Below are 17,164 nucleotides of genomic sequence, written 5' to 3'. Positions count from 1 at the left end.
GATGTATGTGTATGTTATGTGTGATGTCTTTAAGCTACTGGGACCTTGAATTTCCCCGTGGGGATCAATAAAGTATCTTTCTATCTATCTATCTATCTCTCTGTCTCTCTATCTATCTATCTATCTATGTGCTGCACGCCGGTCAAAAGCTTTTTTTTGTTTGTGATCGGCCCATAGAGAGAAGAGAGACGATATGATTGGCCCACTTGTTGGCTGACAGCTTTCTGATTTATCCACATTCCACTAACACAAGTTGCATACTGTGTACACAATGCAGCTTTAGCTTAACTTACAGACTTCTCACTTGTTTACTATACCAGACATCTTGATGACACCCATGCTCCACCCTCAACCATTAGCCATCTAGCCAGCAAGAGCCAGGCAGCCTTTTTGACTCAGTGAGTACACTATCAAACTATTTGAATTACCACTCAGTATTAGAGGCTGGTATCTACATATGTTGAAGGGGAGTTCAAGCAATGGTGGTGTCCGGCTGATTGTGGTGGGCTGGTCTGGGTCTCAAAAGTCCAGGGCAGATTTTTTACCCCAGTCCAGCCCTGAGCCAGAGTAAGAGCAATTCAAAGCCCTCTATGGATCATTGTCTTTGGAAAGGTCTGCTTGGATCAGGGAAACCAGGGCATCCTGAAGCCAGGCCTTACAGACAAGTGTCTGGTGGGTAGGTTTAAACATTGGGACAGCTTGAGCCGGATCTACTTGGCCTTAGTCTCTTTAAGTGCATAGAAACTCTTAAAACACTAGATATCCAACCCAAATACCCGCCATTTGAAAATATCCCACACTTTTGCAAAGTGATTCTCTCAAACGTTGTTAGATTTATAACAACAGAGCCATCTGCAGCAAAAAAAAATATTCCCAAAGCATTCAGGAAGGAAAGCCTTCTTTCTGGAAAGATTGTTAGCAGTTGTTTCTGTTCATGCTGTTTGAGAAATGGTGCCTTTCAATTTGGATTTAGCTCCTGCGGCACACCATCCCACAGAATCTTGTTTTTCTCAAACTATATCTGTGATAAAATTCCATGTGGGATGGGCTGATTATGTGTCATGACATGGAAATAAAAAATAATTCATATTTGAATAATTTGTCAGAGAGGGCTTGAAATAAAAGTGAACTGGCGATGGACATGGAAATGAATCCCTCAGGGATAAATTATCCTTCTGGAATAAATAGGTAGTCCTTTCTGTTTCCTCACACAGCGTCCCTTCTTCAAACAAGAAAGCTGTTAAAGAGCTTGTTCTGATGTAGAGCAACAACCTGGATGGGTAGTTGACCACATGAAAGGGAGGCAGCCACCCAGCAAAGACTTTAACTTGTTCTGTTGACCAAAGAGTAGCTGCACTGGAGCAGTGAAATGCCTTGATCGAGGGCACTCTTTAAGCTATAGCTTTTAGACAAGAAAGGGGTTGTTTCTAGAACCACACACTATCAAACACACGCATACCAATGTTACATGCAGCAGCTTACCAATAAAGGAAAGTACCATTCTCAGGCCAAACAACCCAAATGACAAACCATCAATATTATTTTTCCCCTACCTTTCTGATTAGTTCTGCTGGGTCATTTGCTTGCTTACTCTTTTTATATTATAATTCCTTGTCCACCTAGAATGATTCATATCACTTAATAATTCCTCCTCGCTCATCCGCACTTCCAAAGCCCCAACCTCCCTCTTAATGTTAAGGCGCTGCACCCTGAGTTCAAGCTGCTTCAGTCATCTCCAGTCACCCGGAGCCTGCATTTGTACTAGCACTCAAAAGAGGTGTTGGAGTCATAAAGCGTTCTACTGCCACTGAGTATTAGAAGTTATTTGCTGTGTTCACAATATCTGGGTGAGAGAGAGGGGCGCAGTGCTCCATACTGTTGACTCCTGTGTCTGATAATTAAAGTAAGCTCTTCACACTAGAAACATTTTCCTTTCATCGCTGTTGTAGCAGTCCAACAGTTGGTAGCTGCTCTGTGCCAGCGCCTAATACCTCCCTCTGTTGTTGTGCAACTGACGAAAATCCCTCTCACACAACTAACTCTCTCATGACCTCCTTTCCTACTCACTTACAGATTGCTCACAATGGAACCTCGTGAAACTTGGATTTTTTGAGTTTTTGCAGAAGGCACTCTGATATGTTTTACTAGTTTAAAGGCATGATATCTGCAATTGATTCCTCGCTTATTTCAGGTAATTTAACAGTCATGACTTTTAAAAGAACCAATTAATGAAAGCATTATGGCTTTTAATAAAGTTTTTTTTCTGTCCTTGCAGTCAGATTTGTTAAAAGCTATTATCTTGTTACAATTGGTGCTTTTGCTACCGAGACCTGTAACAGCTCCAGCTCTGTTTAACAAAGTCAGATCAGCAAAGCGGTTGAGGGTCAATTTTTTGTTTTAGATGTATTCTGATGTGTGATGCAGCTGAAGTGCTGGATGTGCTACCTTAAATGCAGGTCAAACTCCTACAGCGTATTAGGCACCATTAATGCTGAACAACAAGGTGGATACTTCTGCTCATCTGCTCCTGGAAAGCACTTTGTGACAAACCAGTTCTGTTAAAAGCCCTTTAAATACATTAAACTTGACTATGCCTACTTTGCAATGACTGAAAATTGAATGCCTTTTTGATCTCGTTATCTGTCACATTGTGATGACATTTGCTTCTAAAAAGGCAATTAAATGGGGGCTATGATCTCTAAATAACCCACATACTTAAATAGATCAATTGATTTCTGAAGGCATCTTCTTCCAGTGTGCATTCAGAAGACCTTATAATATTACAGTTAATGGGCTGTGTTGAAAGAAGCGATGTTAAGCCATTGATATGTGGGACGTTTAATTAGCTTCTATGTCATTCACACTTAACTTGCAATGGGTGTTATACTGTACTTCTGGATTCCCATTATCTGCTGAAACAGCATGATTTGTGCAAAGAGGGCTTTGATAAGCTTTACTATTATTCAAGCAGTTCAGTTCAAGATATTTCCCTAATTACTCTGTGTTTATGGTTTAGGAAAAAGGAATAGAATTTGTTTTTATTATTATTATTAATCAATGTGTGTGCAGTTAGGCCTCAGCAGTCGTTGGTGCCACATCGGAGCTGTGGGCCTATTTGTTCCTGTGGAACAGAGGAACATATGAATAGTACTCTGCAGTCCCCTTTGAATGTTACTGCAGAAACGTACAATCCAACCCCTAATTAAGTCAAATACACAAAACACAACCTTATGGAACAAACATACCATACTGTGACAGTGTGAATCCAATGCATTGGATAAACATAATCATCTTTTATTTAAAAGCAGCCCGATCACGAACTGCTAGCTCTCATCACTGCCGGCCATATTTTGTTAAGCTAAGCCTTACTCAGTCAGACTAATCCTTATTGAATGCAGGGGCTTCTTTTAAAGGAGATTGGTATGTTTGTCTCTTGATCTGCTGTTAGTTATTCTGCATGACAGGCCTATTATTTCTACACTAAATGTTATTATTGTTTGAACAAGATTGAGCCATTGATCAATATTCAAAGCCATCCTATAATTATACCAGATGTGTAACGGTATTTGCCCAGGCCCCCAGGAAGTGCGCTGGGCTGTGAAGCAAATTGATCATAGAGGCTCAACAATGAAATTGCAACTCCTGGCCTGTCACATGATGATGCCCTGTGTTCCGAAAATACTTTTTCCCAATAGACTTACATGGAGAAAGAGATGTCTGTAAATCAGCGGATACATTTCTTTAAGCACCACAACCCCCGCAAAATGACTCGTTAGAGAGAATTTGATCCATTTGGCCCGATAACATTTGGAAATTCTAGAAGAGCTGCTCAATTAACTCCTTTCATCTTTATTAGGGATTAGTTAGCGGAGGACTAGTCTCGCATTGCCAAACCTTCCTCCACATCGCTGCGATGGAGCGTCTGGCTATTCCACACAGCATTCCAGAATGGGAGAAAAATGTGCTCTGGTTTATTGCCATTTCTTTAAACCAATCACAATCTTCATGGGCGGCACTAAGCACCGGAAAAAAGCCTCGGGAAGGAACTTGTTTTGGTGTAACGTGTACATTCAAAGGTTGTTTTAATCGTGCAACAGAAAACTGTTAACCATAGTCCTCATAAATCAACCAGAGTTTAAAATGCCATCACAAAGAAAGCGGAAGGTGACGGACATCCCGCCAAAATGAAGGACATCTGGCGGAATTTCCGGCAGCACCTGAACATTCCCGGAAATTAAACGTTGTCGATATAGACTTGCTGAGGGCTAAACCTGAAGTAGCCGATGGAGGTCTCTAGTGCGCTTGCTCAATGAGGAAACAGTGCCGGTTATCCGGGTAATTTCTGGCTCCTGATATGACATTATATATGATATTATAATAAACCTTGATATTAGGACCGATGATAATAGTGGGTTCACTGATGCAGCCCAGTCAGTTCAGAGCCTTGTAGTTAAAAATATAATCTGAAATGATTGTACCATTTGCAACAAATGCAAATTCCTTACGCTTATGAAAAAACCTTAGAAGATTTTAACAAAAATATGTTGCTATTTCTGTAAGCAGAAAGAACAGTTGTGTTTAGTTAAATAGCTGCAACACCTACACAATACATTTGACATTTGCAGCCTGTTTAAACTTGAGCCAACCCCAACATTATACCCACCGTGGAATTGACCGAATATATAGTCTACCCCAAAATAGTGTCACCACAATGCATATTGTGCTCCAAGTGGCAACTTTTCGTGCTGAATCCCATAAGCGGCACCTACACACACCCACTAAAGTTCATAAGGAATTCAGCTAAGAGCATGTGTAGGCAAGTGTGAAGTCTGTATAGATGTGGTTGCGTCGCATGTCTATTTTTGGTATATATTTGGTCTTTTTTTCAATCACACTTCATCTGTTTTATAGTGAGTCAGCTCTTTGACAAAGATATTTGCAATCCCCTTACATATCTTAAATCTAAATGAAATTGGGCATTTTTTATTGTATCAATAAGGTAAATCATGGATATTGTGGTTTTACATTTTTTTCAAATAGCTTCGTTGTCTTTTCATGACCATCATAACATGTTTTCAATCCAGAAAACAAAGCCTCAGAAAGAGTAGAAAGTGACCACAGGGATCCAACTGTTTTCTCTGCTGCTGTAACATTTTTTTAACATGCAATAAAAAAACAGACACGGGAGGGGGGATGACAAATTGTATGCTAGTGATGTGCAAAATAACACAGATCAAAAATATTTAGGATCAGTTTAAACAAACTGTGAAATGCTCTTAAAAGCATATTTTCCCTCATTTCCTGGGTGGTCATGTGCCTCGCATTGCAGGTAACGTCGCTTAGCGAGAGCTGTCACAACATGGTTAACCTGTGGCTGTGCTAACTCCTGCAGTCTCTCCTCTTACAGTATGTGGCTGCCACATGGATGGAGATGGCCCATCTTGCTGCAGCGTTAATCAACAAACGCACAGGTCTTCTGCAGCCACCTGCGACAAGAGGCGGTTTTAACGTGAAATTAGCATGACATAATTGACGTGCACTCCCTCGTTGTGGTCTGTACAATGACGTGGGTCTGTGCTTCGAAGTGTAAAGGCTGTGACGGCGGACACCGCGTACACACAGCTTGTTTGTTTCCCTCTATCTCAGCCTCAGTCTTCGTCCTCTCTGCTCTCTTTGGCTCACACACAACCTCTTCTATTCACCCCCCTTGCTTCCCCCCCTTCTCCGCTCATTCTCCAACTCCCCATCTCTCTTCCTTGTTATTTGCATCTCTCACATTGCACTCTCTCAAACCCCCTACCCATCTGCTTGCTGATACGGTGATACTGCGAGTCTGACTTAATAAAGCTTGAAGTACGTGTTGTCATTCCAACTGTCGATCATTGTAATTATTCATAGATGGAGCAGAGATTGGAGTGGGAGGCGAGGTCTCAGAGCAGCAGCACGATAGTACAGCGCGGCGGAGGTGTTTTCGCTGGGAGGAAAGGAAAAGGTTGCCCTGTGCACGATTCAGCATTTTCCCAACCCAGAATATCTTGTAAAAATATATCAGCGTGTCGTCTGCAAGGTTCTAGTTAGTAAATCATGTGAGGCACAAGTTAGTCATCCAGGCACCTGATTCACACAACAATACACTTTGAATGAACAGTGATGGATGAGAAAGTACTGTAGCTGTTAGTTTTCAAACATTATTTGATGCCATTTCTCAGAATACAACTATTTAAAAGGAACAGTTTGCCTTAAATTATAAATATGTCAGTCTGTGCTGTGTTAGTGCTCTAAAACTAAAGCTATTTGCACGCCCTTCATATTACAGACTGGTGATCTCCGGCTGAGGTAATCTCGCTCAAAGAGCCATTAAGCATCGCATGTTAGATTCTTAATGGTAAACCCTCAGACAAGCCCAGCACGTGAAGTGGTCGTGTAATGGCCTACGTCTTTGTGTGAGCTTCTTCGCATGCATGCCATTTGAAAAGAAGTGTCTTAACATTTCTTACAAATGGGAAATCATTTTAGTCAGTACTGCTGCAAGAAGAGACAACTGAACAGCATCTATTTTTGTGCAGATTGAAAGGTGCAGGTGAAATTAGAAACATCGTTGTGTGAGTTTGAGTGTAGGGCGCACTATAGCGGCACTATAGAGCCACTTACGTAGTATAGTTGTGACATCACAACCGTACAGAAATCCTGACGGCTCGTTTAAAAGGTACAGTTTTTGAATACGGGCTGTGTGCATTTCAGAAATCTGAATCATTAATATGAAATATACAGCCAATAAATACAGAAACAAATGTGCATATAACTGTTTTACATTAAGAAAAAAGAGGCTGCATGGATTAGTGCAGGATGTGCGAACATGTTGTGGGATATATCATTTGTACAATATAATAGTACATTTTTATAATAGGAAAAGACATGTAAATCTCACTTTTTACAATTTCAGTTATTAAGTTATTCAAAATATAGAATCACCATATTTGACTTAGTACTGTCAGTAAAGTAAATATCTTCTGACATTCTCCTCAATTGAAATGTCATTTCAAGCTCTGAAAAATAAATCTCATCTTACGATATACTTTATATCTGTTTGTATACATTTAAGTTCCAGATGCAGTGAATCAGTAGTCAGCCAATCCTGTTGGCATTGGTAGTTTCTTTGGCTCAGCTTTGGTAGGATTTGGTGAGCAACCGGACCATAAATGCCAACAGATGCCTAATCTTGTCTGTTGCCTGTTGCTGACCATGCATGAGCTTTATGTACTTCTCACTGCTGGATTGTTTTTGTAGCATATACGCACATTAATATATGTATATTTATGTGTATACATAATAACAGAGCTCCTTATTTATACAATCTCCATGTAGTTCCACAATGCACTGATTTCAAAATAAATTAAAGCTGCAAGCAGCGATGAACAGGCCCTCGCACTCCACGCACGTCGGGGGTGCCGGCAGCTCCCAGTCGACACGGCCGTGTATTTCCATGAGCGTCGGACACTACACGCAAGAGTTAGACTTCATTTCCTCCATGGAGTGCGTAGTGTTGGAAATATGTAGGAGGAGTGCGTTAAAGTACAACCCCTGAAAATGGTAAAAATCATCAAAAAAATGAATTTTCAATTCAAATTGGCTGACATTCTGTTGGGCTCAGGGAATGGCTCCGAAAGGCTTTTTTCGATATTATGTTTGGATATGATATACCTGCCAACCAAATGACATGCGTCTACATGAAAGTTAAAGGAGGGGGCAATAACTGCTAAACTGATAGGGGGCGCTATCAAGCCAATTTGCCACGCATCAGCCCGAGACCCATATCAGGCCGCAATTTTCACCAAGTCTAAAATGCGTACCAATTTCAGTGTGTTTTCGAGTAGCCTAAGCACCTCAGTTCTGCGCTCAAACACAGACGAATAATAATAATAAGAAAAAACATTTAAATTTCAATAGGGTCTTCGCCCCCGACAATGTCGGTGCTCTAATTACCCCTAATTAGCTACATATTGGCTACAGCAATATATATGACATTGGCAAGTAGCCTGCTCTGCATGTTTTACAACGAAAAACACACGGGAATAAGAAGAATTACCAATACATACTAAGAAGAATTCAGAACATCTTTCGTCGAGAATATTGCTGTGGAGTGGTTGTTCACAGCCCATCTGCTACAGGTGTGAGTTCCAATTAAGAGTAGTTTTATCGCAACACGTCATTGTTTGTTTGCCGTCACCTTTTTTAAGCGTATACAAGTGTTGCATCTGTGTGTTTATTTGCTTCCTCCTCTTTGATGAATGTTTTTCAGAAAACCTTCCTCTCGAGTTCTCCTGTTTGCTTTTTCTTCTCTACAAATTTAGCCTTGTCTAAAGCAAAAATAAATGCATGTATGTATCTACTAGATTTGACCCCCAAAACAGCCATGCGCTTTAAGGAAAAGCCACAAAAAAATAGTTGTTTTTAGACAGTATTTAAAAATGTTAAATTTATGATAAGGAATCTTTTTACAGTGGTTCTTGGTATGGCAAACCCTGACCTACTTGTTGGTTTGCTGTCACCCTTTTTTTACGTGTAAGTGTTGCATCTGTCTGTTTATTTGCTTTCTCTCTTTGCTGAATCGTTTCAGAAAGCTATCCTCTCTAGTTCTCTCGTTTTTTTTTTCTTCTCTACAAATTCAACCTTTTTATTACCGTTTAAGTGTTTTCTGCAGAGGCCAAGATGCACTGTTCTTTTGCAGCACATTTAAATAGTAAACAAACACCTTTGTAATAACTTAGCCTTGGCACACATGGAAGCCGCTATATGACAGTGAGAGATCTCTTCAAAAGGTCCAATTCACAATGGGAAATGTTGTGGATTGGATTTTTTTTTTCTTCTCTTTAGCTGACGAGTTTTACCCCTAACCTAAATGGCTCTATATAAATAGGCAATTGCAGGCTTCGCTGAAAGAGTGACGCAATTGAGAAGAAAGAGGAAACCATCAATAAGTCTTCTTAGCCAATGGGTCTTATTTTCCTAAACATATTTTTTTATTTTTTTGTCATTCTATAGACAGCACAGCCAGCATCATTGGCAGGCGGCGGCGTTTCAACCACCTGACCCAGGAGCTGTATGAGTTGCCCATTGTGGTGTGGGACGGTGGGGAGCCGTCCCTGAGCGGCACCAGCACCTTGACCCTCCGGGTGTGCCCGTGCCAGCACCACGGCAGGATCCGGATGTGCCAAGGCGAGGCGTTCCTCTCCTCGGCGGGTCTCAGCACGGGGGCTCTGATTGCCATCCTGCTGTGCATCGTCATCCTGCTGGGTAAGTTGGGACAGCTGCTGTGGGGACTGCAGCACGGGGGGAAGCTGTCCGGGGGGGGAATATCCTGAGGGCATGGAAGGAGGAGATGAACCATAGAGGAGCAAGGAAGGGTGGAAGGGTTTGACAAGGGCAGAGGAGGAGAGAGGGATGAAAAGACATATGAGGACACAGGTAGAATTAAGAATGAGGGTAGAAAGAGTCGGAGAGGGCAGGGGTGGATGAAAAAGAAAAGGGTGTGAAGGACAGAAGAGAAGGAGGACACAGAGAGAGGAGGCTGGAGGGGGGGTGACTAGAAAGGAGATGGCAGGGACAAAGACAGCAAAGAATTGTGGAATGGAGATTGCAGGGTCAGTGTGATTCAGAAAGGAGGTGCAACTGATAGAAATACTGAGAATAAACGTACAGTGGTTAGAGAGCGGAGACTTGAATCCTAGAGAAGGGAGGGTTCATATTCAGACAGGCAACTCAAATCAGAAAATTAAGATTAGACCTAAATCAATCAATTTGTTGACAATGTTGAATTCAATTCTCCTATTATGCAACTGAATCTTGTTCCCCATCAGTCCATGCCCGGCACATGTTTGACATGGCATGTTGTGGCTAGAAGAGCAGAGGACAAGCATGGAGGAATGTGGTGACAGCCAACATAGAAACCACTCTTGCTGAGATCATGTGTGACGGACGTGTTCTGCGCCATGAATATAAAACATCAGAATTACAGTGAAAATAAACAGGGCCACATCCATGTTACCAGCTCCTTGCAGCACCCAGAGAACATGTCCCCAGTCAATGAGTGTGTGTGCCTTGTTACTAAGGCAACCAGTCAGTTGCAGCGACAGCATATGATTATTTATAAACTTGCGAATATGATCGTGGCACTTTGAATTTGAATTATGGACAGTCAGCTTTACAGGTGGAAAATGTCTGAAAGATGGCACACCATCTAAGATCAAATATACCAAAGTCAACAATCTTCTGTCAGCAAAAGTTAGGAATGTCACAGTCTGATTCCTTCCTCGGAAAATCAAACTGCAGTAGGAAATGATTAGACAAAACTGTCTAATAACACGGCCTCACCACTGCGGCTCTCCCCTCCTCTCTTCAGTGATTGTCTGTGGACATTAGTGCATGAAGGTTATGCATATTCAAACTGGCTGTCTTCCTCCTCTATGCCCAAGCCTCTGGCTGAGGCGAACAAAAGGCCATCACCATTGTTCGGAAGCAAACGCTTGAGTGAGAGACACACGCTGAATCCCTAATCATCAACACAAGGCAGATACTAGTTAGGACAGGGAGAGAGAAAGAGAAATGGGGAGAGACAGCAACTGATCACACCTTCTTTTTTTTTTTCATTTTCTGACCCGTGTTGCATTTTGGGTTCACACTTTCTAGTTACAAGTGAAGTGTCTCACACGTAGCTTATCTACTGGACCAAGGTTTGGTAACCCCCAAGACATTGGAGATTTTGTCTGTGGGTGGCGGTCAAAATAAATCAGATTCCACTCCATTTAACAGGAAGTCATTTGACTTGCCTGCACCATTTTTCATAATTCACCATCTCTAGTGTACATTAAGAAATAGCTGAATGTGGGTGTCCTGGTGGAATAGTGGTCTAGGATGCATGCTAAGTAAGTGCAATATCCCTTTTGTGTTTGTTTCTTAACTGTATATAGTTACCCCTTACCTTTTTTTTTATACATTTTCTTTAGTTTTGGAGAGGTGATTTTAGCCTAATCCTTTCAATCACTATTTACTGTTGGAGTTTACACTGTGATATGTTTACAATTATTGTTTTTAGGATGACTGAAAAAAAAAAAAAACTACTACTGTTTGCATAGTTCTGGCATAAAGCATGTCAATATATATATAACTTTTTTTTTTTTTTAGCCACATGCTATAAACAAGCACACTTTCAGTAACTAGACAACGTTACCTTTCAAATTAAGCCTGATTCATGTATTTTGGCCTGGGCATGTTGTTGTGGGCTTGGGTAGGTAGCTTTATTGACCAAAATGAACTTGAAGAGCAAACTGCTAAAAGCTGAACAAAGTGAGAGTGAAAGAGTGCCAAGCTGTTTTTTCTTTTTTAATTTACACTAAAGTTGATTGGTTGACAGACTGAGAAGAGGTCGAGCCAGCGCATCAATATCTATATCACCTACACAGACATGACGCATATTTTTAATTCTTGCTTGGTTTGTGTCTGATTGTTTTCTGTCTGTCCGATTAATGTCCATGTTTTATCTCCGTGCCCTCCAATAAGCCACCCTAATTAAGCCTGCAGCAAACCAGAAAAGGGATACAAACTATCTCTTAGCTGGCTCACTTGATACTGGCCTTTTACACATGACTTAAATAACATAAAATATTCATAAGTAGATCATTTTGGGGATTTTACTAATTAAGTTTCAAAGGAAACGGTACAGTATTACAGTACTAATTGGGTTAAAATAAGAATTGGATTAGAAATGCAAGCATTACTTGCTTAATGTAGAATTAACCCAAGTGACTATGTATCAACACAGAACAAAATACTAATGGCACTTTAAATACCATGTCTTTGGTCAAATATCAAATGTATTGGTAATTTTTGGAACTTATTTAACACAATAATCCTTAGTAGTTCCTTCTCATTCCAGTGCCACAGCAACAAGTTAAAGGGCTAGTATGCGAACTGCCAGCATTAGTTTGATTGGGTCAAGATTACCTTTCAAGGACTCTTATTTTTCAAATATATACCACATGTAAAGCTGTTTTAAAACCAATTGTTCACACTTGAAAATGTAGGTTATGAATGACACGGTTTAAGAATTGATCATAGTAAATAAGTAATTTACTGTACTCGTAGTTTGAGAACATGAGATTGAAAAACAAGAGAAATGGACCTAAAATATTGCAAATGTGATTTTGTTTGTGTTTTTACTTATGTTCTATACGTTTGCTGTATTTGTGCTGAGGTCTGTGCCTTGAGAAGTTACATGGAATGCGCTCTTATTTGGATTAAAGACATTAGTTTATGAAACAGTCCTCTAGTCTTCCAGTGTAATCTTCCATAACCAGGATAAGTGCAGCATAAATTGCACTTCAGCAATGGCTACTGCTGCTGCAAATGTATATCTGTAGACTGGTGTAATGCTCCCTGGTGCCAAAAGTAGTGTACTGAGCAACAGTTAGACCTCAACTGGCCTTAAATGAAATGACCTGAATGGACCATTGAGGCAGCAGCAATGTAGAGAGTGTAATACAATAGGGTGTGTACAGTGGATAGAAATACATAAATAAAAGTATTATGAATTGTGAAAAGTGCATTTGGTGTACGAAATGCAAGGTAAATAATAAAGTTGCGTTAACTGAGTTTTTATTATTATTATTATTATTATTATTATTATTATTATTATTATTATTATTATATGTCTGTGTACCTCTAAACCACAGTGAAGTCTTAAACTGCAGATAGTGGCCAAAACAATTTAGCAGCTCGAAAATATGCATGCGGCAGTAAATGAAAAACCCAAATTCTTTATTTCCTAGTTCTGCTCACAGTGATTGACCCAGCTCACCCCGCCCACTCTCACATTCTTGCATTGTGTAATTGGTTGCTTTAAACAAGTCGAGCGATAAGCACTGTCCCACACAAATTGCGTTTTTTTCCACCCTCTCTAATCCCACTCGGGCAGTGCTAGTGCACCAGGTGGAGTAAAGTGAATTTTTTTTTCTCCAGAGATTAATCACATGTCGGTTAAGGGACATTTCATCAAAAACACAGGCAAGGAACCGCACTGAACAATGAAATATATGTAGATAGATGAATCTTTGCATAATTACTTTAGTCATAGGTTGTTTTAGGATACAGTCAAACACATTTTATACCATAATGGAAAAGTTTACTTCGTTGCAATTTTTCAGGGCTTGAGGAAGATTCCTCATGGCCTCATAAGTAGTTCAGTTACTACCACAGTTCAAACATGAAAAAGAAATAGCTGGAGATTTGATTCAGACTGAGTTAATTCATTTTATTATTTTAGGCTCCAAGCATTACTGCTGGCTATTATATGCCAATTATCTGTCTGCTCATACCCGGGGCTGGATTATGAGCTGGGCAAATGCTAATGAACTTTGCTACTTGGTTTGAGGTAGTCTCGCATTGCCAGTCCTATGTCCACAGCTCTGTGTCAGGGATGGAGTATGGTCTGGCTACATCACTCATGTATTCTGATACAGATATTCCACACCAATCACAACCATGCTGGGCGGCGCTAAGCCCCGATAGGGTAGCTAGTGAGAGGGGAGGGAAATCCGGTGCGTCTCTCACTCGCCGGATGTAAGGCTTTATCTCAGCAATGTACATCCGTTAAGCCAGACTAGATTTGAGGTTACTTGATTAATTGTACATTTATTGGGGAGAACACGTAGCAATAATGTACAAAATCAGAAATATAAGTATGAAGGTATGTTATTACCTGTCCACCTGTCCTATACAAAAATCTTAAGGCCTTGCCTTTTCTTGCATTCAGGTCCAAAATGGTCCTGCTTTACGAAATGCAAGGGTCTGCGTTGGTGGGGTTGTTTCAATGCTGGCAAGATGATAAAGTACGATATTGGAAGTTTAAAGAGTAGCAACCCCTGAAAATGGTGTCTCTGTTTACCTCCGGTAGTTTTACTTCTCACCTTTCTGCAGTGATGTACAGATGTACTCCAGGACACTGTGACATCACTGCTGGGTGTGGTTACAAGTGCAACAAAAACACTTTGTTGAAAATTAAGTCTGTTTCACCTTTGAACACAACCAACATTACTGCTGAGTGAAAATCTTAACCAAATAAGACAGCAAAACATTACTTTTTAACCAGGTGTTAAGTTGCTTTTTAAGTACTGAGTTTTAGGCCAATCTGATGCCAAAACACTGCCCAGCAGTTTGTAACACTATCAGACAAAGTTTATCACGGTGGCAATAATTGTATCTATCACTGGGGTGAACGTGAGGCTGCGTTATACTGTGGCAAAAATGGAGGCAGGTATTTGTTTTATTTTCTTCTTTACAGCGATCCTGCGTTGGCACCACACTGTCAGTGCAGTGGTCTCATTCAAATGTGACCACAATGCTTTACAGTAGTAGGGGACTACATCTAATTTTTGTTCATAGGGGCTCCCTGACGAGTTAATCTGTATTGCCCCCATAAAAGGGGGATTTATTGCACTGTATTTGGTTCAGGTTCCCAGTTGTTTTTTCAGTGTGTTTTGGTCCACTTATTCAGTACTACTACAGTTTGAATGGAGTTATTCTTACCTGCCCACGTGAACTGAAGGAATAAAGGCTCCAGTGTTTGACTAAACAGCTGAAGCTTGGTGTCCACACACCTTTAGTCTCAGTCTACTCAGGGGGCTTAAATCTACTCTTTGAAATTGCTTTATAGTCTGTCTACATCATTCCTTATTTACCATGTATAGAAAAATGTATTGCTTGAGTAAATAAAGTAGATTAGCCAAATGCATCATTACATCATTGACATAAATAAAATATATAAAAGCTGAAACCTCTACCTCCTGTTAATCCACCACCACCACCTCCCTGTCTCTCTGTTGAGCTCTCACCTTGAATGTGTTATAAGGAGTCTCATCCCGTGAGGCTTATTTAACGCAGTAGTGTTGTTGGTTACATAAATATAGCATATACCAGTTAACGGATGTGGAACGCCAGGATGCTGAAAACATTTACATGCACCTTTAAAAAAAAAAAAAGTGTTGTTCATTAGTTATATTTCTTGTTTTGTTCCTTTGAACCTTTGAGTTTCCTCCTGCTAATATTCAATGCAATTTGATTGTGAAGCAAAGATGCCTCTGCAGTAACACTGATCTAGCTGGCTCGTCTTTCAATGCAGCGTAATGAACTTCTTTTACATATTGCACTGCTGTACGAATGCACTTCCCTTGCTTATGCCATTTTATTAAATGGATGTTAGTGTTAACATCGTGCAGTGGTATCATTAACCCAAAGAACTATAACTCTCATTAGTTGTAGGAACAAGTTCCGAGCTGTAGCATGTCATCAAATATTACTCGGCTTTATGACTTCATAACCCGTTGGAAAATATGTTTCACACTGGAAGATTCTTATCTGCAGAGACATTTAGCAACATCATGCTATATTTTCTTTAATGTGCCACAACTGGCTCATTCTTTTCCGTCACTGGCTTCACCTAAAACTAAAAGATGATTACATGAGACATTCTTCCATATGCTGACACATGTTTGCTTTTTATATTTACAGGCTGTTTTGCATTTTGGCTGGATGTGAGATCAAATTTGCTTCTGCAGATGATGATAGTGTGTATATTGTCATCTCAACAGCTTGCATTCAAAGTAACATCAATGCCAATGTCGGCTATTTCGAATTATTGATTTACAACTCTTTAACGCTTGGATAGTTTTAGTGTCGGAAAATAGAATAAATATGCACATAAAGTTGGCTCGTCTTTATTTGGTCGGCTGTTTACTAAAACATGGCTGAGCATTGTAACCACATTCAGCTGTTTTGTGTTATGTGATGTGGTTCTGCTGAGTGGTTTGTCAATTTAAGTGTTGTTTTAGTGTAATTTTCTTTTCTGTCTGATTTTTGTCTACAACTATTAAGTCAGTTTGTTGTATAAAGATATTTTTGAGAATTATAATTATTTATTGTAACATAAGAATTTTTTTAAGGATGTTATCCTCAGAACTTTTTTTTTTTTAACTGCAAGTACTGATATAAAAAACATATTCTCTTTTGCAGCAATCGTGGTTCTCTTCGTCACACTGAGACGGAGCAAGAAAGAGCCCCTTATTATCTCCGAAGAGGACATCCGAGAGAACGTGGTCACCTACGACGACGAGGGCGGAGGAGAGGAGGACACCGAGGCCTTTGACATGATCGCCCTGCGCAACCCAGCCGCCGCCGAAGAGCTCAAGTTCCGGCGGGACGTTCGCCCAGAGGCGAGAAAACACTGCGCCACGCCCCGCAGCCGCCGGACCAAGGCGGTGGAGCTGGACGAGGTGGATGTGCACGAGTTCATCAAGCAGAGACTGGTGGAGGCCGACGTGGACACCAGCGTGCCACCCTACGACTCCCTCCAGACCTACGCTTATGAGGGCCAGGGCTCACCCACGGGATCCATCAGCCCTTTAGACACTCCCGGCACACAATCAGAGCAGGATTATAACTATCTGGACAACTGGGGGCCTGAGTTCCAGAAACTGGCAGAACTCTACGGAGAGGCAGATTCAGATGTGACGACCTAGTCTGCAATTTCGCTCCTGTGCAAACCAAATCCGTTTGAAATACGTTTTTTCAAATTTTCAGTGGACACTATAAACAAACAAAGATGCTTTCACACTGTTCTGGTGGTTTACGACTTTTACTGTTGAACTCAAAAGACTGCTCTATTTTTTTTTTTTATTTTGTCGCTTTGGATTATTGGTCGTTCATCTGGAAGTATTAAAACAGATTTTAAGATGGAAGAACAACAATATGGGGGAAAAGGAAAATTAAATTTTCCTTGGTGTATATTTTTTATTGCTCAATAAAGTCCTAAAATCCACATGAGTGGATATGTGAAAATGTGTACATTTGTCTTCTTCCTCCAAGAATGGATATACAATACAGCATACACTTAAGTTTATCATGGTGGGAGGCATTACCAAAGGTGCTTGTGATTCACCAAGCAGAGGATGATGCTATGCCAGCCATATGCACAATAATGACAACTCCAGTCTTACAATATGTTTTGCGTCATTTCTTTCATGTTGCCATTATCTTTTAAACACTCAGCAATCAGCCATATGTGTTAACATATGTACAATTTTTTCCAAGCTTCTTTGATATTAACTGAAAAGAG

At 40.4% G+C, this 17,164-nt stretch overlaps 1 protein-coding gene across 1 annotated transcript in view; it reads left to right on the top strand.

The window, feature by feature from the left end:
* Positions 1–16,887, top strand: part of LOC116040056 (cadherin-18) — a 99,410-nt gene extending 82,523 nt beyond the window's left edge. Inside the window, exons 11-12 of the mRNA XM_031285290.2 lie at positions 9,043–9,294; positions 16,063–16,887. Of these exons, the coding sequence (XP_031141150.1) occupies positions 9,043–9,294; positions 16,063–16,568 (758 nt within the window). The 3' untranslated portion in view covers positions 16,569–16,887. The remainder of the gene's footprint in view (positions 1–9,042; positions 9,295–16,062) is intronic.
* Positions 16,888–17,164: the final 277 nt, after the last annotated feature.

Source organism: Sander lucioperca, chromosome 23 (assembly GCF_008315115.2).
Source record: "Sander lucioperca isolate FBNREF2018 chromosome 23, SLUC_FBN_1.2, whole genome shotgun sequence".
Lineage (NCBI taxonomy): Eukaryota > Metazoa > Chordata > Actinopteri > Perciformes > Percidae > Sander > Sander lucioperca.
The sequence above is the reverse complement of the archived record's forward strand: the minus strand, read 5'-3'. Positions and strand labels throughout refer to the sequence as shown.